The sequence below is a fragment of the Carassius carassius genome, chromosome 21, assembly GCF_963082965.1.
Source record: "Carassius carassius chromosome 21, fCarCar2.1, whole genome shotgun sequence".
Classification (NCBI taxonomy): Eukaryota; Metazoa; Chordata; class Actinopteri; order Cypriniformes; family Cyprinidae; genus Carassius; species Carassius carassius.
The window spans coordinates 5,967,297-5,990,635 of NC_081775.1; the positions used below are offsets into that span (position 1 = coordinate 5,967,297).

At 35.8% G+C, this 23,339-nt stretch overlaps 2 protein-coding genes across 3 annotated transcripts; both read left to right on the forward strand.

Moving 5' to 3' along the window:
- Positions 1–1,380: 1,380 nt before the first annotated feature.
- On the forward strand, positions 1,381–13,396 carry ddx51 (DEAD (Asp-Glu-Ala-Asp) box polypeptide 51). The gene is made up of 16 exons (XM_059503106.1): positions 1,381–1,557; positions 1,956–2,269; positions 3,045–3,232; positions 3,319–3,469; positions 3,712–3,857; positions 4,189–4,260; positions 4,340–4,446; positions 4,538–4,646; positions 9,032–9,174; positions 9,386–9,563; positions 9,653–9,768; positions 10,838–10,954; positions 11,049–11,150; positions 11,229–11,292; positions 11,482–11,616; positions 13,256–13,396. The coding sequence occupies exons 1-16, from the start codon at positions 1,535–1,537 to the stop codon at positions 13,280–13,282; spliced, it is 1,992 nt and encodes a 663-aa protein (XP_059359089.1). The 5' UTR covers positions 1,381–1,534; the 3' UTR covers positions 13,283–13,396.
- A 777-nt stretch (positions 13,397–14,173) lies between these two features.
- On the forward strand, positions 14,174–22,469 carry golm1 (golgi membrane protein 1). 2 transcript variants are annotated; one of them, XM_059503107.1, is made up of 10 exons: positions 14,174–14,330; positions 16,163–16,332; positions 16,421–16,600; positions 19,424–19,478; positions 19,570–19,672; positions 19,766–19,871; positions 19,951–20,122; positions 21,103–21,237; positions 21,315–21,497; positions 21,702–22,469. In XM_059503107.1, the coding sequence occupies exons 2-10, from the start codon at positions 16,201–16,203 to the stop codon at positions 21,815–21,817; spliced, it is 1,182 nt and encodes a 393-aa protein (XP_059359090.1). In that variant the 5' UTR covers positions 14,174–14,330; positions 16,163–16,200; the 3' UTR covers positions 21,818–22,469. The 2 variants fall into 2 exon arrangements, with proteins under 2 accessions (XP_059359090.1, XP_059359091.1); XM_059503108.1 differs by having other exon boundaries at positions 21,336–21,497.
- Positions 22,470–23,339: the final 870 nt, after the last annotated feature.

A 23,339-nucleotide genomic window follows, 5' to 3' on the forward strand; every position in this document is an offset into this window, starting at 1 on the left:
CATTTTTTATATTCGCACGGCTGAATGTGGAAAGCATGCAACTGTCAAACTTTGCTTTCACTTAAACATGTCACTAAAAAGTGTCTGCAAAAACCTGAATGTATTGCAATTTTGACATTATGTCTGACAGTTTCAAAATCTTTATTTTTTTCTTATCAAAAAACCCTTTAGACTATCCATGTTTCCATTCTGACTGCTCAAGAGTTTGCTCCAGCTGAGTATTTTCCTGCATTAGCAAGAACGTTAATAGAAAGGAAGCAGATATAAGCTCTAAGAATTGTACAAGCAACACCGAATCTAGTGCACAGTATATTCATGAAAGTGCAGCGCTAGTATACAGTGTTTAAAATGATCTTATGATGTTGTTTTTGTTCATTAAGCACATTAGTGCTGGGCTCACATTAAACAGCTGGATGTTAAATCCTATTAATGCTGGATTATATTGCACAAGACTGTAATGAAATGTGTTATTTAATTTCTAGTTCTCAATACACATTCCCTTTATGAAGTTTAAACACAGGCAGCTCTAGTACCAAGACGCTGTTATCTCTGCTTGTCACAATGTACAATAAATCAGTTATTAATTGCAATGTATGTACATGCAGATATGCTCATATTCAGTCTGATCCCATGAAACACGTTTCTTTTGCTGCATAGGTTTTCAGTACACCTGTAAGAATTAGGCAGGTGCATCACACACTTTTTCACTGACACTAAGAGTTATGGGATAAAGTTTCTATTACAAGTGGTGCATTTTAGTTGTGTCCACACTGCGGTTTGTGGAAAGGTGTTTTACATGAGTTTGAGATTGGGGGTTGTTCATATTTTTTATGTTTAATGTAGAAACAGATTGTATGGTGGCCTTCTGAATGAATCTGGAAGGAGCTTGTCTTTTGAAATACTTGAGTTATGCAAAACACTCGCTGGTGTAGAATGTGTATGTTAATAAATCAAACCTGTTTAAAAGGTGCCGTTGTGTTGAATTGCTTAATACAGCAAACCAGATTGATTTCTGTTTCACTGAAGACTGCACTAATTGATGCAAATTTATATTTGCCTCAAATTAATCATTTTTAAACTATATTCAAATAGAATAAGCATATTTTAAATTGTAATACTGTAGTATTTCACAATATGCCTTTACTGTATTTTGTATCAAACACAGTGAAGGCCAAAATGATTAGAACAAGTATTTTAACCAGCTAAAAGACCGCAATCAGAATGAATTGTGGGTAAAAAGTAGTGGACAAATGTAGGGAATGAGTAGTTCACTCAGAATTCGGACAGCACTACAAAATGGCTGACACCCCATATAGTGCACTATATAGTGGATAGGGAGCGGTTTCGAAGCAGTTGTTTCTGTGGACGGTCGCTACGTCATCAGTTCGCGACTGTAAAACAACCCACGTGGTCAACTAGACTGCACAGTTTTATTTCTGAAAACTGTAATATACATAGATACATACAATTATTAAATATATTTGACCGCGGGATTGAAATAAATGTCTACGTGGCACTGACACGAGTCAGAAGAATGGCACTGTTTATGATAAATAGGTAAGTATTCTTTACATCAAATGTATATAGCGTTCGCTGCATATTTAGTTCATAGTTCTTAAAGTTAATTATTTTACCAGTTTAATCATAAGTAATGGCTCTCATTCTTATTGCCGATTACATCGCACTTCTTTTTGGTTGTACAGTCTGGCATAGGACCTTTTTTCTAATTATTCTATAATCATAATAATTATGCATGAGACTTGAAACTTGATATACTATTATATTTCAAATTAATCTCGCATTGTTGTAAACTGCAAAAATATCATATGAAGAATTATATATATATATAAAGCCTTTATACAGCTTCTCTTACAACTACATTCAATTTAACCAATAATCCACATGTTAATCGTGTGTTATTTGTGAACCTTGTGTGGTATTGGTGTTGTGATCAGGTATTTAGGGGAGGAGGATGACAGTGAATCCAGCAGAGAGTCTCGCTCCAGAGCTTTACTGGCTAAACTTCAGGAGCAGGTCAAAGCCAGAGAACAGCAGAGCGTCTCAAACAGAGCTGATGAAGACGAGGACCACCGGGGGGATGAAGAACAGAAGAAAAGAAAACACAAAGAACCGGAGACAGAGGGAGCGCAGCGTAAAACAAAGACGAGGGAACATGAGAGGAAAACTGATCTTACTGATGAAGTTGCCAGTTCAGCTAAAAAGAAAAAACTGAAAACATTGTCCACTGAAAAGGAGAGCACAAATACAGGTATCACTGCCGTAATGCTATGTTTGTTTATATTTAAATTAATCTAGACAAGCTTGGTGATTCTGACATGCTTTAGAACAAATACGCTGCAAGTTTGTATCCCATAAAAAATGTTTTTTTAAATAATAAAAGCATAAATCCCATATTTCATGAAGAGAGAATGATTAGATACATAAGATAAACTACAACTATATAACATTATGCCAAATATTTTATATTTAATATTTTTGTGTTGCCCTGTTAGGCACATTAACTTTCCTCAGCTGAAATCTAACATAAAAAATTGAAATAATCAAGAAGTGATATATTTTTTGTTGTTGTTTTTGGACATTAAAACAATAAGACAAATATAATATTGTTCTGCTTGCTCAGTTTTTACATACATTTTTGTTTTTGCTGCATTTATCAAGCTCAAGCATTCAAACCTGTTACAAGAGTTATTATTAAAAAAGTAATCCAATCATAAAAAAAAAAAAACTAAAAAAAAATATATATATTAATAACTATAAATCAGCATTTACCAAAATAGTTAGCATGAGAAGTTTTTTTTCTTTCTTTTTTAATGTATACCATTTTTATATTTATTTAACATTTTGTTTTAAAAATCAAAATAAAATCAGGGCCAAATAATAGTTTGTGAAAGTTAATCACCTTCTTTAATGAACATTTTTTGAATGAAAAACAAAATACTTCATTAAAAGTTTTAAGCTCTATCCTCCTTTACTGTTTTTGTTGAAGATGATTTTTTTTAACAGAAATGTATTATTTCTTTTAGGAGATAAAGCATCTGATAATGAGACGTCTGTAGAGATCACAGAAACAAGTGAAAGTGGTCTAGAGGAAGGTAAGAAGACTGAGGAGTCTGTGGACCCTCAGATCAGTCAGGAGCCAAAGGCAGAAAGTGGCTCCTCCCAGACCACCTTCCACATCCTGGGGGGCTTCGAAGAGAAAACCGTGCAAAAGGTAGCTGGGAATAAATATCTGTAAGTTCTGCATTAAACTGTTTTGGGTGTTGTGTCTTGTAAAGAAAAGTTTTTGCACAATTACAGGTTAAAAGAGTATTGCCCCAGTGGTTGGCCCAGCCTGACGTTATTCAAAGAGACATTAAGAGCAACCTCATTCCCATCAGTGAGGTGCCAGGCATCTGTCCCACACTCCTGAAGAAATTAGAAACCAACGGGATACAGAACTTCTTTCCAGGTATTACACTGGCATTGCATTAAACACAATGCATTAATCTGATTATACAGCAACTTACAATGGCCCCTAACGGACCAAATCTATTAGCGGAGAGTCTTTTTTTCTGTGAATTTGCATGTATGTATTTGACTTTTATTTCCTAAGTATGTTAGATTGCATTCACTTTTTATCAAGAATTCACTGTTTGAGCTACAGAAGGGCATATGAAGGTTGCAAAGCATGATTTGTGTTTGTGTTTTCAGTTCAAGCTGAGGTCATCCCTGCAATCATCGAGAGCGTGAGCTCAGGGCTGCTGCTCGGTCCAGGTGGCTACAGACCCAGAGACATCTGTGTTTCTGCACCTACAGGAAGTGGAAAAACCCTGGCGTTCGTCATACCTGTTGTACAGGTACATGTACAGTTGCATTCATGCTCATATTTGCATTGGAATGTGTTATGAAAAACTGAGCTATGGAGTTTATTTGGGTGATGTAAATGTAAAAAGTTTTAGATTTTTAAATGCATTGCATTAAAACGCATTAAAAATACAGTAAAGGCATTAATATTGTGAAATAATATGAAAAACTGTTAAAATGGAAATTCTTCTTCTACAACACTGAATTTTGAGAACCATTACTCCAGTCTTTAGTTTCACATGATCTTTCAGAAATAATTCTGATTTGCTGCTCAAGAAATGTTTCTCATTGAGTATAAGAGACAAATATATATTTATATGGCAGGTATTGTCCAAGCGTGTGGTGTGTGAGGTCCGTGCGCTCGCTGTACTTCCCACCAAGGAGTTAGCACAACAGGTAATGATTATCAATCACTGGTTATTTGTCAGTACATATCCATCAGCATTCAACATGATCCTTAATTTCAAACCCACAGGTGTCAAAGGTGTTCAGCACATACACCGAGGGCACCGGTCTAAAGGTAGTCATGATCACAGGCCAGAAATCATTTGCTGCAGAGGAAAAGGTGCTCTCTGAAATCAGGTGAGTGGTTTGTTGGCTCATTGTATGTGGACATGATGGAATATTATAGGAACTTAAATATTCTTCATTTAATCGTCGTGTCTTTGTGCAGAGGAGGTGTTAGCCACAGTTTGGCTGATATTGTCGTGGCCACGCCAGGCCGACTGGTGGATCACATCAATAAAAACAGCAACTTCAGTCTACAACATCTGCGATTCCTGGTGAGCATCAGTTCAAATCAAGTGGACACATGTAACAATGTCTTCAGTGAACTACTGGGAACCACAAAAATGACAGTTGTATTTATGCCTAATATTTTGACCTTAGTAAATGGGGGGTTTTGTGGCCTTAGGTCTTTAGACATTCCTCTTTAAAAGAAAGGAAAGTGATCCACATTTGGTTTTTGACCACTGAAAATGTGTACAATTTACTCTTGAAGCCATATTGAAATTCCAATATCTCTGGAACTGAAAAATATGGGGTCTTATAAATGTAGATACCAAAAGGAAAGTTTGCTAAGACCCAGTATCTCAAAAAGCATTAAGATATCTTCAATACTTCTTGAGCTATAGGCATGCAAAACTTGAAAATAGCTGTTTCCCCATTTTTGAATGGTCACCATTGGCACATAATGCAAAAAAGTTAGCTAAAGTCTTTTTACTTATCGATTTTACTAATAAACCTTCCAATATCTGTGTAAAAGAAACATTATGATGCTGCCTTCTTTCTGAAATCATTTTTACTCCCCTTTAATTTGGCTCTGAATCTCCATTGAAGGTTGCTATTTTGACCCCCCTCTACAAAATAGTGGATTACTAAGTAAATATTCATCCTTTACATCTAATATTTTGGCTTTCATCGCTGTATACTGTATGTTTATCTTTCTTCAGAAAAAACATATATTAGCCAAATAAAACATTTGAGCTGGAGAAGTTTCTGAAATTTAGTTGATTTGACACGGAATGACCTAATTGTAGTTTTACACAAAAATCAGCAAATCAGCATATTAGAATAATTTTTGAAGAATCATGTGACTCTGAAGAATCTAATAATGGCTGCAAATTCAGCTCTCCATCACTAGATTATATTCCATTTAGAGAAATTAGTTTTTAAGTTGTAATAATCTCACAATATTACTGTTTTGATGTATTTTTGATCAAATAAATGCAGCCTTGGTCAGCAGAAGAGACTTCATTTAAATACATTTGACATTAACATTGCACGGTCCACAGTATAATGGTAGTCTACACTTAAAGGAATAATTCAGCCCAAAATGAAAATTTGCTAAACATGTATTCACCCTTAAACCATCCAAGTTGTAGATAAGTTTGTTTCTTCCCAGGAAAAGATTTGGAGAAATGTATCATTACATCATTTACTCGCCAATAGATCCTCTGCAGTGAATGGGTGCCGCCAAAATGAGTCCAAAAAGTGTTTGTAAGAAACAAACTCATCATTAAGATATTAACTTCATGCTAAAGTGCCTCTATCTGTAAAATCGGTTCCTCCAGTAAACAAGTCATCTGGTCTGAATCAGGAGAGAAATATGCAAAGATCAAGCACCATTTACAAGTGGAAGCTTTATCACTGGAAGAAGCGTTATTATGCATTATGGACTCATATTTTTGCCAGAAGCAATGGTTTACAGATAAACGCCTTGATGATATATTAATTTATTTTCTTTAGGATTGAAATCACATTTAGCACAAAGGAATTCAATGGCAGTAAAGCAGAGGTGGGTAGTAACGAGTTACATTTACTTCGTTACATTTACTTGAGTAATTTTTTGGGGTAACTAATACTTTTCGGAGTATATTTAAAGATGGGTACTTTATACTCTTACTTGAGTAAATTTTTTGGGGAAAATCTGTACTTTTACTTCGTTACTGTGGGCGACGCTCCTCTCGTTACTTTATCTTAATGCAATAAATGTTATAAATGCTTCAGTTTATTCCAGTTTATTCACGAATGATTCATTCTTTTGAGTCAATTCTGTTCAAAGGCTTGATCAAACCAATTGGCAAACGAGTAGGGATGCACCGAATATTCGGCCACCGAAAATTTTCGGCCGAAAATGGCCAAAAAGTGCATTTTCGGTTTTCGGCCGAAACACTTTTATTACCGAAACAACACGGCCGAAATGTTATGATGACGCAAACAGAAACCGCGACCTGCACGTGCACCTGCATAGCGCAGACCACGAGCTCCCCGCGTCATTCACTTCACACCAGTGGGTCTTAATAGAGAACATTCTCTCTATTCTTATTCCTTTATTCGCAGCACTAAAGCGTCTCCTAACAAAGAGATTGAGACGGACCACTAAGTGAAAACAAAGAAAAGTACAGTCTTATAGAGTCTGTTAGCACACGTCTCACTGAGATCTTTTCGGATCCTCCGCACTTCATCGCGAATGTTCTTGATCCGCGTTATAAAGACCATTACTTGGACGCGGAAATATGGCAGAGCACACGAGAAATGCTCCAGGCCGCGCTGGATGCGGAGAACCCGCGTGGAGACGGAGAAGCGCCAAGCGCAGGAGACTGAGATCAGAGCGCAAAAAAAAAAAGACTCGTCTCTGCATATATAATACACACACATATACATATACATGCATAATATCAGATTGTAGCCATATTTCTGCTAGATTTTTTGCTAGATTTCTGCTTTAATTTGATAAAAATGTTTATTTATGCCCTGGCCCTATTTAAATACACTCTCTCAAATATTTCTCAAATGTCAGGCAGATGACAAGCTCAACTGCTCAACAGCTAGATGGTTATCTGTCTGAAGTCCCCATCCCCAGAAGTGATAACAGTCTTGCCTACTGGAGAAGTAATGCACTTTCTAGTCCTACAGAGAAAAATTTCAAATGCTCTTCACCTAAATGCACTTTTTATGAGAGAACAGTTAATTTTAAAACCTTTCTGCAGGCCAGTAGGCCTGTACATTATTATTTAATATACAGATGAGTGGGATTAAATTTTAGTTTGAATTTTATTTTATACTGTGCATTGTTGCAATGTGCTTAATAAATATTTGCATAATTTGTAATTATGCATTTTTATGTTTTTTTATAATTTATGTAATTGTAATTATCTTTGAAACTTTAATATTAATTTATGCAATTGCAATGTTTTAATTTTAGTAAAGTTAGTACACGGTCATAGCAATAAATGCAATGGTACTAATAATTGGGATAATTTCTTTCGGTGTTTCGGTTTCGGTTTTCGGCCTTGGTTTTCTCTTTTTCGGTGTTTCGGTTTCGGCCAAGAATTTTCATTTCGGTGCATCCCTACAAACGAGTGAATTGGTTCATGAATCAGTTTGAATGAGTCGTTCAGTTCCCTGCCGCACGCGCTGAGCGTCTGAAGTGGTTCACTCGGAGTTGTAACGTTTAAGAACAGAAAGAGCATTGAAAACATGGCTGGAACTGCACTGAATTGAAAGCAAATCTGCAAAGGCTATTATTTGCTAGCGATGGAGATCCTTATTAGATGAACACCGCGTGTACTGTCTACTGTTTAACAGGTAATAACTTGGGCTACATTCGATTACAGTACACGATACCACTGTGACATTAGTTTGTTGTACGTGTGTGGCTTATAACAGAGGGGAGTCAAGTTGAATGCAGCTTCCAAAAGACAAAAAATAGCCGATTAAGATTTTATTAATTTTAATACAATCACACCGGTGCGAGTACGTTCAGCAAGTCATATCATCAGAGCTGATGCTAAATTCAGATCTGTGATTGCTTGCTGGCGCTGAGCCAGAGATAGATGTGTTTTTACAGCACTGCGCATTATAACAAATCACACAAGATTCTGTTGAGCTTATTAAAGCATTGGCCAATCAGAGGTGTTCCGATGAGTCATCGCTAAAATGCCGGTGCTTCCTTCACTCGCTCACTGACTGAATACCTCTTTCTGGAGAATTCTCTCGCAGGAACAACAAAGTGCAGATGTGTGTACGAATCTTTAATTAAGATATTGATTTCACAGTGTTAACAATTGTGAAAATTGAAATCTAGACTGTCAGTGAAAATGATCTTTAATAATGTAAATGTTATTTGCTCTCTTTCTGAACAATGAAAGATTAGTAGCAATATTTATATCACATTAACTTTCAATGTTAAATTCACATTTAATATAAAGTCAGTCGTATTAAAAATATGTTATGGCATGACACCTATATCTGTTACTTAAGTAAACAGACAGGGTTTTATAATAAATTACATAAATTGGAGTAAAGGCTGATGAAATATATACATTTATACACGCACACATACATTACATACATTTTATCTATATATCTAAATAAAAAAAGGCTCAGTATATATGACCCAAAGTAACTAGTAACTAACTACTTGAGTAGATTTTTTATCCGATACTCTTTTACTCTTACTCAAGTAACTATTCAAGACTAGTACTTTTACTTTTACTTGAGTAAATATTTCTAGAAGTACTTTTACTTTTACTTGAGTACAGTTTTTGGGTACTCTACCCACCTCTGCAGTAAAGTCAGATGTACATGTCTCTATCATGGCATCTTTCTATTTTCTGTACAGAAAGTGGGAAGACAGCTTTACAAAACCCTGTGTATGTTGTAGATTATTGACGAGGCAGACAGGATGATTGACGGCATGCATCAGTCGTGGCTCGCTCAGGTGACTAAAGCAGTGTACCGAAGCCCAGGTGACACACAGACGTCTGTCTTCAGGAGAATCCTGCCTGGCCCGATCACAGTGGCAAGGTAGGATGTCATCTTTATCCGTTATTTCAGGGTTTTCAACTCCACCCAGAATATCAGCAAACCCAAATGACCCTCAGTTCGACGGCGTCTATGCCCACCTTTGTAACCTTGGATAAAATTACTTGCCCATCTCCCAAAACAAGAACCTGTGACTGCATTGCTAGTCTAAAACAAGCAGCTCAGTGTCTTTGTCTGTTTGTTTGTGCTTCAGTTTGTCCCCTCCACAGATTCCTCTGCAGAAGCTGCTGTTTTCCGCCACGCTCACTCAAAACCCTGAGAAACTGCAGCTGCTGGATCTGCACCAGCCTCGACTCTTCAGTTCCACACACAGCAGGACAGAGACCAGCACACAAGGCCAGGACGCGTTTAACTTCCCTCAGGGTCTCGCTGTGAGTTTAACATTTCCTGGATCTTTACGGTCTAAACTGGCAACAGATCTTCTTGGCACATCTTTGACACATGGGAATGTCTTATGCAGGAGTATTATGTCCCCTGCACCTTAAGCAAGAAACCGCTCCTCATCCTTCACTTCCTGCTTCGGCTCAAGTTCAGTCCTGCTTTGTGCTTCACAAACTCCAGAGAAGCAGCGCACCGGTAATGATGCATTTTTAAGCTACTGCAAATATTTACATCCAGGGCTAAATTAGTTGCAAATGTAAAAAATAAACAACTGCAACAATTCATTAAACTGTAGTCACCACTACTAGCTGTAGAACTGTAAATGAATTCTTTATTAGTTTATTATAATCTAAATGTTCACAAATCCGTTTTTCAATCTATATATTTGAATCAAGTTTGCTATTTGTTTACGTCATTTGTTAAAAGTGTTCATGGATGTCTCTGCAAGGCATATATTATATTACATAACATTCATTTAATGTTTTTGTTTAATATGTTGATTGGCATTTTTCAGAATAAGCGGCGATACCTTTTTTTAATATGACGTCCATATTTACACTTCCATTCAAAAGTTCAGACTCTTTTAAGATTTTTGTTCATGTTTTTGAAAGAAGTTTTTCACCAAGGCTGCATTTATGTGAAAAATACTGTACGAACAATAACACCTGGAAATATTAGTACATTTGAAATGTTAAATATGTATTTTAAATTACTTAATTTTTGTAACTATTATTAAAATTCAAATGTGTTTCATTTTTATATGTATTTTTAAAATTGAAGAAACACAGTCTTCAGTGTCACATGATCCTTCAGATCTGGAGCTCAAGAAGAGAAATGTTCTTTCATGAACTAGTTTGAGAGTGGAAGACATGTCTTTTAATATGTGTTTTTGCAGATTCAACTTTGATGATTAGTAAACTTGAACTTTGAGATTTGAAACGTGAATCCGGTGCATTATGGATATTCATTTTATTTATCCAGGTTCATTACATTTAAAAGTGCTTTTAAATGTGAATCTGTAATTTGGTGACTCCAATACATGTCCAATAGTGTGGAGCCCTAGATGTAGAATTTCAGTATAATCATGAATAATTCACAAGAATGCAAAGAGAAGTCATCCACACACAAGAAAAGTAAGTGAACAGACGGTGCACAGAGCAAGGCGGTGGGTGTACAGAAGGACAATTCAGACAGGAAGTAACAAATATGTGTTTAGCTGAATGTGTAAAAAAAAAACAACAAAGCGTATTTTTCTGTCCCTCAGACTGTATTTGCTCTTGAAGCTGTTCGGCGGTGTGGAAGTGGCTGAGTTCTCCTCTAAACTCAACCCAAGTGAACGACAAAAAACACTGAAGGACTTTGAACAAGGGAAGATCCCACTGTACGTATGCCTTCAGAACCAAACCCCACACGATTTATACTAATCTACGTGTGTGATGATGAAATATTGTTTATATATTTATTTTTCATGTCAGGTTGATAAGCACAGATGCTGCTGCCAGAGGCATTGATGTCAACGGTGTGAAATGTGTCATTAATTATGATGCTCCTCAATACATCCGAACATACATTCACAGGCAAGTCAACGTAAAACAATGTGGGTATTATGTGTTTTCTTTCCATCATCAGTGTATTTGATGAGTTTTCATTCGCAGGGTGGGCAGAACAGCGAGAGCGGGGAAGGCTGGGTCGGCATTCACCTTCCTTTTAGAAGTGCAGGTTGGATTTACATCATAACTGGAATTGCATATTCAGCATTTGTGATGTTCCAGTCAGTTAGCATTTAGTCCGTTTTATTCAGTAGACATTTATTATGGGCAAAAACCATTTGGAGTGACTGATTGGTTGAGATGCACCATATGTTCCATTGGCTGATTGTCACCAGAATTCTGCTTTAATACCTTTCAGGAGAAGAGTTTCTTGCAGATGGTGACCGATGCTGGCAGTCCTGGCATAGAGAGGCACTTTGTGAAACCACAAGCTCTTAAAAGCATGGAGACCCACTATGAGCAAACTCTAGCTGAGCTCGGTAACGTTGTGAAGGTAAAAGCAAAGCTGCAGAGCTGCCTGAGACCTTATCGCCAGGTTTTCCAGACATAGACTAAGCCTGTTCCTCAATTACATAAGTGATTCTCCTGTAGGACAAGGCTTGATGTTTGTCTGGGGAACCTGAATGATGTTAAGTTTATACAGCAGGGTTGTGCAGAATCCAGATTTTAAGAATGCCTTGTAATTCATGAACGTGATTTTTGAATTGCAGTGACAGCGATATGACTTCACAGAATTGCAGTTCAATAAAAATCTCAGCACAAACCCACATCGGGAATCTCATTAGTGCATCAAAAGATTTACTACTTAAATCACTGAAAGTTCATTTGTTCACATTTTATTCTGAATATTATTCATTCATGCTATTTCATTCACTTATGGTTTAAAAACATTCAGCGCCGCAAGAATTTCCATCACATTATAAAAATGGAATCTTCTGATATATAAATATACAAGTAAAGGTATGTGGCTCGAGGGTTTGGGGTAAATTAGAGCATTTTGGGGAATGATTGTCCATAAAATAAGTCATTTAATTTAATTCAACACCATTGTGTAGTCGGCATTTTAAATATTGATTATTTTTGTCATCTAATGTTTATGTGGTAAAATAATACTGATAGAATGCCTTATTAAAAACTTAAATACAGCATTTGTTTTATTCTACAATCTTAAATTCAAAATTGAATTAAAATTAAGCAGTTTTGCTACGTTCAATTCAGGAACTGAATAGGAATTTTAGAAATATTCTCTGTTTAATTCTGAACTGTGCACTTTTTACAGGAAAAGACTGTAAAAATGCTATAGGAAAACCTTGTAATTGGTTAACTGTAAAGTTACCTTACTGTATATGGTTTAAAAAACATAAATGGTTTAAACTGGAGTTATATGTAATTTGATTAAAAAATACTGTACAAATAATTATAATGTCACAAGTTGTTTCTGGAAGTAAAAACTATGAATTGAGCATCTTATGGTGCAAAAAACTGTAAAATGGCATTCCTAGGCAAATTAAAAACGCATAACATGATTTTATGTTTATATTTAAATAAATTAGTTTCTTATTTTCGTCATCAGTAATGTGCATTTGGGTGTTTTGTGTTACATTTTCTGTTATTTAATGTTTATTGCATTATTTTTGTGTAATGTGAGTGACGCTGATGGTGTTTTCTCATCTGTTTATGTCCGTGTGAATTGTCAGTATACGAGTTTTTATGGATGGGCCACTTAAGATGACCTTCGTGTGGCTTGCTTTTGTAATATACCATCTGTGTTATCATGGTGGTTATCTGTACTTTTGAAGTTAAAAAGCATATTTTGGTAGTAGCTTTGCAGTAGCAGTATATTAAGATTACATCACATAATAAAATTCATGGTTATAAGTGAAAAATCTATACAGGCACTAATATGCCATCCCCTAATACTAGAAATATTGTCACCATATATTTTACAGTGAATTTGTGGCAATCGCAGCTGCTGTTTTACCATAAATTTACCAAAATATATTTTTACAGTGTGCACAACCCGCTACACTGTTGACTCGCGTGTACTGTATGTTATTCATGACTACAAGTTTTCTACTACTTTATTGCGCTCTAAGCTGTAATGCTAATATTGATATTTCTTTGCTTTTAAGGAGGAAAATGCGAGGAAGCGTTTCTGAGGTGGAACTGACCTGAGCTGGACATCCGTTTGTTTTTAAATGTTTCTCAAAAAAGTAATTTCTGGACTGTAATGAAATGAGCTGCAAATGTTTTTAATAAAATGTAAAAATAAATATTTGTATCCTTTTCTAATTAAATGTTACATTATATACCCATGTAAGTAATGCCCTTTCAGGTATTAAAAAAAAAAAAAACCCTGCTCAGAACTAGTAAAAGAAATGAAGCATGTGAATGGAATGAGACCATCACTTAACCTTGTGAGCGGTTACATGATCCAAACACACTTCCACCAGTCCCAAGAGGAAAATCAGTTGTTGTTTTTCTTTTCAGTATGGTTCGTTCACACAATTTTAATAACTCCAGACTGTCTTTTATGTTACACATTAGGTTGGACCCTGATTGAAATGAGGACCACCTCTGAGTCTCATTAACTGGTTTACTGGGACACTAGGTTTGGAGTCAAAAGTCCAAATACATAAATTCCTGCTTTCTGTCTTCAACACAAATATCATGTAGTCATTTTAACTGAAAGGATGAACTTCATAAATGTCAGTTTGGAGATTTTACAAATGAATGCAGTTTAAATAGTAACATATTTGTTTTGCCTACATGATTTGATATTTTGACTTCACGTTGTGAGAACCCATAACATGGTCATGTTAAATTTATGAATTATGGCTGATGGAAATGTATTTTTTTAGTAAGCCCATATATAAGTTGACAGTTTAACAAAATGTTATTTTTATGTGGTGACCACTTGCATATTTGAAATGCGAATGGTAAAAAGTCACAATAATATGTATTAGTTTAATTTAGATTGAGGAAAAGGGGAAAGTATCGTTTCACAAGCAGTACCTCAAAAACAACTTTAGGCGATGAATCCAGCTTTTCGTGGACATTAGTGAATCCGAGCGAAGTGCGCATGCGCGTTGCCGTTCTACGCAAAAACTGCGGTTTATTGCGATTTCATCCCGGAAAGACTGTCGAATATCGGTATTTTTCATGCTCCATCTCTGTTCCTGAAGAGACCTGCTACATTTAACCCCGGTAAGAACAATTTGACACTAATATATAACATGTATTTGCTATAAAAAGAGGAAAAGTGTGATGATAATAGTAACCGTAGCTGTATTAGCAAGCATGCTACTCGAACAAAAACAGTTTCATACTAAATCGATTTAAATGTTAAATGGATTTACACCATGTGTGACGTCATTGTATTATTGTAATATTTAATCGTTTTATTATATTTTCTCATACTGTTTTGATCGTTCGTACAGCGTTTTCTCCCCACATTTGAAAGGGACAGTAACGTTAGCAGTAAGTTACAGTAGTAACGTGTTAGTGAGCATGATTAATAACACAGTTAATACATCACACTGATATGATTTATATAAAATCTACATTACATACTGTGCACAAGCACACTCGCTGTTCTCTGGAGTATTTGTTTAGTGGTGATGTCAATAAAAAGTGCAGACATAGTAAATTAATGCGGTTTGGTAAGTCGAACTGCAGGTTTTAATGGCACACCCAGAAAACAACAATAGTTCTCTGAGGACATTATAAATTATTAAAGATGCAGCTCATAGTCAAAGATTAAAAAAAAAAAAAAAAACTTTATCCAGAGGCTCAAACTGAGCAAAATATGCAATTTTGTGCAATTGCTAATAATTTGAATGGCCAAAAAGTGAGATGAAAATGAAATGTAAATTGCAATGTAAGTAAATGGCATCTTTATTGCTGTATGGTAGACTACATAATTGCATATTAATATAATTTGCCATTCTGTATCCTCCAAATAATGTCTTAGTGAGATGATATTTAAATACTTAAGTTTTATGATCAAAGCTATGTAGTTTTTTTATTGTAGAGGCAAAACATAAAATGCAATGCAGTACAACAGATTGCGTGCAACAGGTTTTACCGCAAAGTAATATGATTAAGAAATAATGATCATGCATTGTCATCAGTCTGCTGTAGCACAACGCTTCTGCTTGAGTCATTTACACCTAGGCAATATCTATTTGCGAGAAATTACCTTTGCCCACTTCCGTGATGTTGTAAAAATATGTATATATATATATATATATATATATATATATATATATATATGAAACAAAATTATGCTCGTCTTTGAAATATGCATGCCATGAAAACAATGCTCTGTTACGAGCAGCTTCACTGCTGCTATTCCTCCTGACATAATGCAGATGAAAACTGTAAATTCTTGAAAACTGTTTTATATTTTCTCGAAAAAGTTTTATATGCTTAATACCGTGCTGTCTATGTTACACACTAAGACTAACAATGCACTCTAGATAGGCAGCTCACTAGGTTTTAATGCTTAAAAATGCTATCCTTATAGACAACAGATATGTTATAATCCCCAAAAATGCAGTTTGACGACTTAAATGCCTCGTACGCTTTTTGAGACATCGCTGTCTGTTCTCCTCACTTATTTCATTTTATTTTTTACATTTATGTTTCTTTGTTGTTCTTTTCTGTATTATGTTGCCATAAATTGTGACATTTTACAGTGACATTTTGGAGACTGCTCTACCTCATTATTCTTATATCAGTACCTCAGGACTACTTATAACTCTTAACACTGTCTACCCTTATTGTATCTGTTACTGCCACTCATTTGTATTTAATGCTCTGTCTGTGTTTATTGGTTACTGAAGTCACTCAATATCACTCAGTGCCCTCCATGTACGTCTATATCTGTTTATGTGAAGTCCTGTTATTGTCACTGTATGTCTGAGCCTCATCACAAGCATTTCAATGCCCAGTTTTCCCCAGTGTTAACTATGCAGATGATAAATAAATGCCTCTTGACTTAAATGTGGCTATAAAGTTTGCTCTTTCTGTTTCAGAAACCCATTTTGCGGTGTTTGTGGGACTGTGACTGAGCATGATGGGTGCTCTTGGGAACAGTCGACGTGGCGGTCGCTCTCCGCCTTTGCTGGTGGCGGCTCTCATCGCCTGCGTCCTCCTGCTCGGCTTCAACTACTGGGTCTCAAACTCAAGAAATGTCGAGCTGCAGGTTTGACACTCTGTGTTTAGATGTCGTCTGTGGCAAGTGGTGAAGTGAGTGGCTGTTAACTATAATTTTTGTTGTTGTTGTTCTCCAGAGTAGGTTGTTGGAGATGGAGAGCCGCATGAGGCAGCTGGCTGCAGACAGAGACAGAGAGCAGGAGAGCAAGCTGAAGGCCGAGGACAAGAAGCGCAGACAGGACGATCAGCTGGAGTTAATGCAGGAAACACACCAGAGACAGCAGGAGAACGCTCTCAACACCTGGAAACACGAAAGAGTATGAAAACACGCATCTTACACTCACTCACAGAGCTACTGATTGTGTGGGTCTTGGTCATTATTTAAAAATGAATTATTTTTATTATAATAAATACATTTGAATAAATAATCATTTTATTATAATAAATACAAGTCAAACGTTTGGAATAATGAAAATGTTTTAATTAGGGCTGTCCTTCATTAACTTAAAGGGATAGTTCACCCAAATAGCAAAATTATGTAATTAATGACTCACCCTCATGTCGTTCCAAACCAGTGAGACCTCCGTTCATCTTCAGAAAACAGTTTAAGATATTTTAGATTTAGTCCGAGAGCTCTCAGTCCCTCCACTGAAACTGTGTGCACGGTATACTGTCCATGTCCAGAAAGGTAAGAAAAACATCATCAAAGTAGTCCATGTGACATCAGAGGGTCAGTTAGAATATTTTGAAGCATCGAAAATACATTTTGAAGCGTCAAAAATACATAAACTAGGACTTTATTCAGTATTGTCTTCTCTTCCGTGTCTGTTGTGAGAGAGAGTTCAAAACACTGCAGTTTGTGATATCCGATTTGCGAACGAATCATTCGATGTAACCAGATCTTTTTGAATCAGTTCACCAAATCGAACTGAATCATTTGCAACGGTTCGCGTCTCCAATACGCATTAATCCACAAATGACTTAAGCTGTTAACTTTTTTAATGTGGCTGACACTCCCTCTGAGTTAAAACATATGGAAGCATATGGGTAGCATTATTCAATTTGGAATGTAATATTCAAAATGACAATGCAATATGTAAAATGACAATGCATTTCTGTATTTACATTTACATTTTCCAATACATTTGTGCAACGTTTGGGGCAAAATGAAAATGAAATTACATCATTTTCATTTGCCATTTCATACACCAGTTTTAATATGTAAAATGAATACTAATTGTAACGCTTTATAAGTTGCAAAATTAAAATGAAAATGTATTACAGAAATGATAAGATATGTATAACATGTTCAAGCAAAAACTGTGGCAAAATGATCATTTAAATTCTTATTTTTCTTAAATGCATTAACACTCACAGTCAAGACACTTACGATTGCATTTTCATTCAGTGTCCCGCAATGAATGTAGCAAAATTCAATGTGCACATTGAAAATGCATTCCGAGCCGATCACGTGTCCGCCCCCTCCCGCCACGTCAATCACTGCGTGAACAAGGCGGGGCTTGTAGAAGGTCAAGAGACTTAAGACTCAAGAGGATTCAAGTGAGAGAACATGGACAAGACAGTTGTACGTGTACGTTTTGATCATTTCGGTTTATGGCCTCAATATTTCATTCGCACTTGTGGGCGGAGCTGAAACGCTGCTTTCATCTGATTGGTTGAATCGCTCCAGCTTCAGCTCGGTCTTTTCATTCTTTCAGGCAGAATAAGAGTCAGTGCGAGTGAAGCAATGTAATGTCTGAAACTACACTCACTGTTAATTAGCATAATATTTGAAACAGATGTAGCTGGGCACATGATTCGTGCTGCTGCGACTTGCAAATTATTTTTGGACTGATACTCAGGTGCGACTTATAGTCCGAAAAGTACGGTAAGACACAGGGCAACAACTCCATGAATGCAGTTATTTCCTAAAATGAAAGATTTTGGGGCAAAAATCCTCCTGTATGAGTTTTTGTCTCATATTTATATCATATGATACATATGCACAAGTTGCTAGAGCAATATCACGAGTACTGTTTGTTTCAAATGCAAATGTGATTTTATACAACAGTTCATTAAATAAGTTAATACTGTGTCATATTTTAAACACAGTCATGTCTGTTTTGCCAACAAAAACATTACCAACACAACAGTGTTTAGATTCTGAATGATTTCGCGTTTTGAACAAATCATGTGAATCAATGATTCAAAGACCAAATAGAAGCAATCAAAACCAACAAAAGAGCAATAATATGCAAGCATATTAGTATATTATTATTGTGAAATTGAAATCTAACACTAAGAAACATGCAGCATTTTGTCCAAGCAATAATAAAAGGACACACATAGTTTATAATTTGTCTTAAATGTAATTTTGTAAAAAAAAAACAAAAAAAAAAAAACAATGTAATTTATTCCAATGACGCAACGCTGATTAAGAACCGTTATTAATAATTGAGCATCAGTAATAAATAATAACTAAGCAGCAAATCAGCATATTAGAATGATTTCTAGAGGATTATGTGACACTAAAGACTGAAGTATCTGGAATAAATCCATTTTAAAATATATTAATTTTAATATATTACTAGGAAACATTTATTTTAAATTGTAATAATATTTAAAAATATTTTTACTATATTTTTTGTCAAATACATGCAGCCTTGATTTCTTTCTTCTGCTGAGCACAAAAAAAGATCTTCAAAGTATCGTCTTTTATCTTCAACAGAAGAAATTCAGTTTTTCTAGTGGAGCATAACTACAAAAACCTATGCTCATTATAAAAAAGCCTATGGTGTTATGAGTTTGTCTGTTTTTTCATGACATTTTCAGTTCTAGAAATGTCAAATGAATGGCCTTTTACACAAAGCCAGTTTCAGTGGGCACCCATGTAAGTTTAGTTTGAGCGGTGTTCATGAGTAACTTAAGTTACAAGGCTAACCTGCTCTGGAGCTGGTTCTGGGTAAGAGATCACAAAACAAAACTGGACTGTAGGTAATGCTGTCTGTATAAGCAGGTATGCTATTATACCCCAATTTGCTCTTTAGGTAGACAGGTCACTATGTTTTGATGGCCAGAAATGTCATATTGGATATGCTAGGTGTATGTTTTTATTTCTAAAAGTCTTTTCTCTGTCATAGGAGAATCTAAAGCTCAACATTTCCTCCAGTGCTAAAACGGTGCAAGAGATGAAGAGTAAGTGTCTACCTCATATTTGTCCTATTGTATGTGCTCTATGATGCATATAATCTTTCCTTCACATTACTGCTGATTTTTTTGTTTCTAGATCGAATGAAGTCATTAATGGAGGATGTCAATAAAATGCAGAGCGAGCTGAAATCCTGTCAAAGTAACATGGACACAATCAGTAAGAAAGCCTCCAGTGAAATGTAGGTTCAGTTTGAATGCTCTAATCTACAATACAAAAGACATTACATTCCTTGCTCAGTATGATAATAGCTGTGTGGGATGGGATTGTGCAGGACTCAGTGTAACAAACAAATTGAGGCCATGAAAGAGGAATGCAATGCAAACATCGCAGCTGGCAAACTGGAAAAGCACAAAACATCTGAGAAAGTTGCTCCACAGGTACAGCTATAAGCTATAAATGCCTTCTTTATAGTGATTCTCTTTCCCCCTTTCCACTGATACTCTCTGGCCTTCACAGAATGCTGATGGTTCCATGCAGAAAGTCAAAGCCAAATCTGATGTTCCCGCTACAAACCATTCAGATAAGAATGAGGCAGAAATTCCAAAAGGCAAACCAGATGTGGATTCAAAGTCTAAAAAGGATGCTCACATCCAAACCAATGAGTTAGTTGTGGAAAGGGATGAGAACGGTATGAGTTGCTCGTTTAAGTCTTCTTTGTGGTTTCTAGGGGGTTGGTTGCTGGCTTGAGTCCCTTATTCAGTGCAAGTCAGATCACTCAGAAGAGTGATAGCAAAGCGCTCCTCAACAAACCACATGATTTTTGGTTTTGATGCTTGCAGCACAAGTAGTGCATGTTAAATGCATGTTTATTGATCTGATCTCAAACAATTTATCCATGCATATGTTTTATTTACCTTCACATCTCAAAATCCATTTGACATTTAATGCTTAAACCTTTCCATGTTTCCTGATAATCACAGTACGGAAGAAAAGATCTGTTGCTATCTACATTAAATCATGACTTGCAACCTCTGGCTAAAATACAACTGGCCCTCTAGTGGCAGTCGTGACGGATTTGAAATTTGCTCATTTGCTTGGACAGTTGCATACAACTGTCTTTTGTACGTTTTGTAACACAAAATGTAAACACATCCGAGGCTCAAATCACATCCAGAAATTCTGCACCTGCAGAGAGTCCGAACTTCACACAGCCTCCCAATGTGACTCCATTGGAAATAAGTGACTTTGGATATATAGTGCCATTGTAAACAAAACCGTTAAAATGTGGTTTTAGGTTTCCATAATATCACTCTTATTAAATGTTCCCCTTTAACACTGTTCACACCAGTGACGGTAACTATAAAGTTTTAATAATCAAGTCCACAGCACAACTATTACAGTAAAAACACAAAGGATTGATATTGTTGGAATTACTTCCAGAACCAAATTTTCCAACTAAAAACATTAACAGTCAAGCAGAATCCACCTGACTCAAGCTTTAAAAGCAGCAGACAAGATAACTTAAAGTATGGACGCTATTATAGTTATCATTATAGTTATCACTCTTTGTTTGAACAGGCCTTCAGTCTTGTAACTCTATTACAAAAAGATGAAATTCTCCATGTACTTTCAGCACGTGTTTTTAACAACATTGTCTGCTCCTCTAAGATGCTGTAGTTTTACAAGACTCTCCCATTCCCACCTCCAAACGAACCAATAAGAATGAGACTCGTAACAAACCAGCCAATGAAGAAGTTCCAAAAGCAGAGGTGGACGTTAAAGCGCCAGCTGCAAAGAATGCAGGTAGAGTAATGGTGAAAAGCCAGCCATCAAAGCACCACAAACACACAGACACACACATTACTCATTTCTTCATACAGATACTGTAATGGATGAAGCAGGGATTTTAGACCCAAAGGAAGATGACATGGGGATTGGAGACGAGAATGAGGAAGATGCCAAAATCGAGGACAGGAAAGAGGAAGACGCAGCAATTGGGAAAGAAGATGCCATTATGTACGACAATGAGGGCGAGATAGAAAAACAGCTCTCCAGGATTAAAGGTGCTCTTTGGTATCATGCAAACATATTCATGGTATAATGTAATTAAAATAATAATTTATTTTACAAACTGAGGGCTGACTTTCTTATTTATTTTCTGTGATAATTGACAGCATGAACAGAAAGCTGTTTAATCTGCATTATCAAATGTCATTAGCACTTTTGTCCTGTGCAATAAAATTACAAAGGATTTTCGGTTTTAACAGATGAAAATCTAGGTGCTGGTCAAGATCTAGAGGATGATGTGGCAAATTATAACGGTGATGATGACAACCAACCGGAGTCTGAGGATGAGAAGCAGGAAGAGCTTGCAGAGATGTAGTTCCTGGTCACATGATGTGCCTGCTGACAGCAACCATCCCTCAGCTAAAGACTGTCACAGACTCTCATTAGTGGCCGTTCTGAAGCTCCCGGCGGTGGGAAAGGACACCTGCTGTAAAGACTGATTTGTGCTGGATGAATACTGTGTACTGAAGGATACAAGTTCAAATCTCATACGCCTTACCAGGACAGGCATGATGAAAACATTCTTTTTCTAGTCCTGATTTTAGGTTAAACTTGAATGTAACTACTACTCTTCTGATATCGAGCCTTTAAATGAATGCATCATGGTGGATTTTCCTTCTTAAGCGAAAGATGCTTTGTTTTTTAACAAAATCAACAGCTGTTCTGTTACAAAAGCTACTTTATCTTGTCTTCATGGTTTATGTTCTGTTTTGATGTCTAAACATTTTAGCAGCTGAAAATTGCATAGGAATATTAGATGTTTAGACTGAAAAAAGCACTTATCACTCATTTAACAGTGAAAACAGGGCAAGTATTTTATTTGCTGTAAAATGTTACTTTTATGTTAATGTAAAGAATTGCATTTAAATTTATTTTAACATTTAATGTTGGGAACTGGAATTTTATTTTATTAAGAGAAATGGGTTTCTTACTGAATTTATGATCTTATAATAAATATTTCTGTTGCACTTCTGCCGATAGTGTGCATTTAATGGGTTAATAATAATACAATACAATATAATATAGGCTAATATTAAATATATTCTAAATTGCAGCCAAATGATATTCTATATGACCGATTTGATGATTGACAAACATAAAAGCTACTTGACAGCATAAAAGATGCAGGTAATAGAAACTATTTCATTACAGTCATATTTACATGAGAAATTATATTAATGTACCCAGTTGTTCCGTGTCGTTTATTGTAGCTACGTTATTTTTTAATAAATTCTTCATCCTAAACATATGAAACAATAATGGTGAACTTTTCAAAGAGTCCACTTCCAGATAACAGATGCAGGCTACAACATAATGTGAAAACTGGTTTAGATTTGCTTTATACAGTTGTGGTTGATTATAATAATTAGGGCTTTCACACCACGTACATAGTTGTAGGAACTAGCCAGATATTGTAGCATAGCTTTTTTTTTTTAGAAATCAGCCAGTGTTTCGTATGCATTTGGCCTACCAGCTTACAGTTACGTCAATGATAGTTCCTACAGAACTGTTTGAGAAGGTACTCTGAAATATGAGCTAAATTAGTTCCTTCAAAATGGATTTCCTGGAACTAAAACGTTCCTAGAAACTGCGGTGAAAATGCGCCTGTAAGCGAGTACTTCCACCAATAGGTCTAGGGATTTTGAAAGCCCATTTTAACATACTACTTACTTATTTTCTTACTTGCTACTAGTGGTAATTAAATACATTTTTAAATACAGATCTAGTAGCATTTTAGTTCATATTCATGGTGTCCCGAAATAGCACAGTTGAGTAAAGTACTGTTAGATGATCTTAAGTTTATCTTTAGAAGTATATTAAAGATCCCATGATGTAGA

What these genes read in the sequence shown, in the direction of transcription:
- ddx51 (XM_059503106.1), top strand. Translation starts at nt 1,535, where the DNA reads ATGGCACTGTTTATGATAAATAG. An exon ending in AAAGGAGAGCACAAATACAG is followed by an intron (nt 2,270 to 3,044) that starts GTATCACTGCCG and finishes TATTTCTTTTAG; the next exon opens with GAGATAAAGCATCTGATAAT. An exon ending in GGCCCGATCACAGTGGCAAG is followed by an intron (nt 9,175 to 9,385) that starts GTAGGATGTCAT and finishes TTTGTGCTTCAG; the next exon opens with TTTGTCCCCTCCACAGATTC.
- golm1 (XM_059503107.1), top strand. Translation starts at nt 16,201, where the DNA reads ATGATGGGTGCTCTTGGGAACAGTCGACGTGGCGGTCGCTCTCCGCCT. An exon ending in TGTGGAAAGGGATGAGAACG is followed by an intron (nt 20,123 to 21,102) that starts GTATGAGTTGCT and finishes TGCTCCTCTAAG; the next exon opens with ATGCTGTAGTTTTACAAGAC. An exon ending in GCCAGCTGCAAAGAATGCAG is followed by an intron (nt 21,238 to 21,314) that starts GTAGAGTAATGG and finishes TTCTTCATACAG; the next exon opens with ATACTGTAATGGATGAAGCA.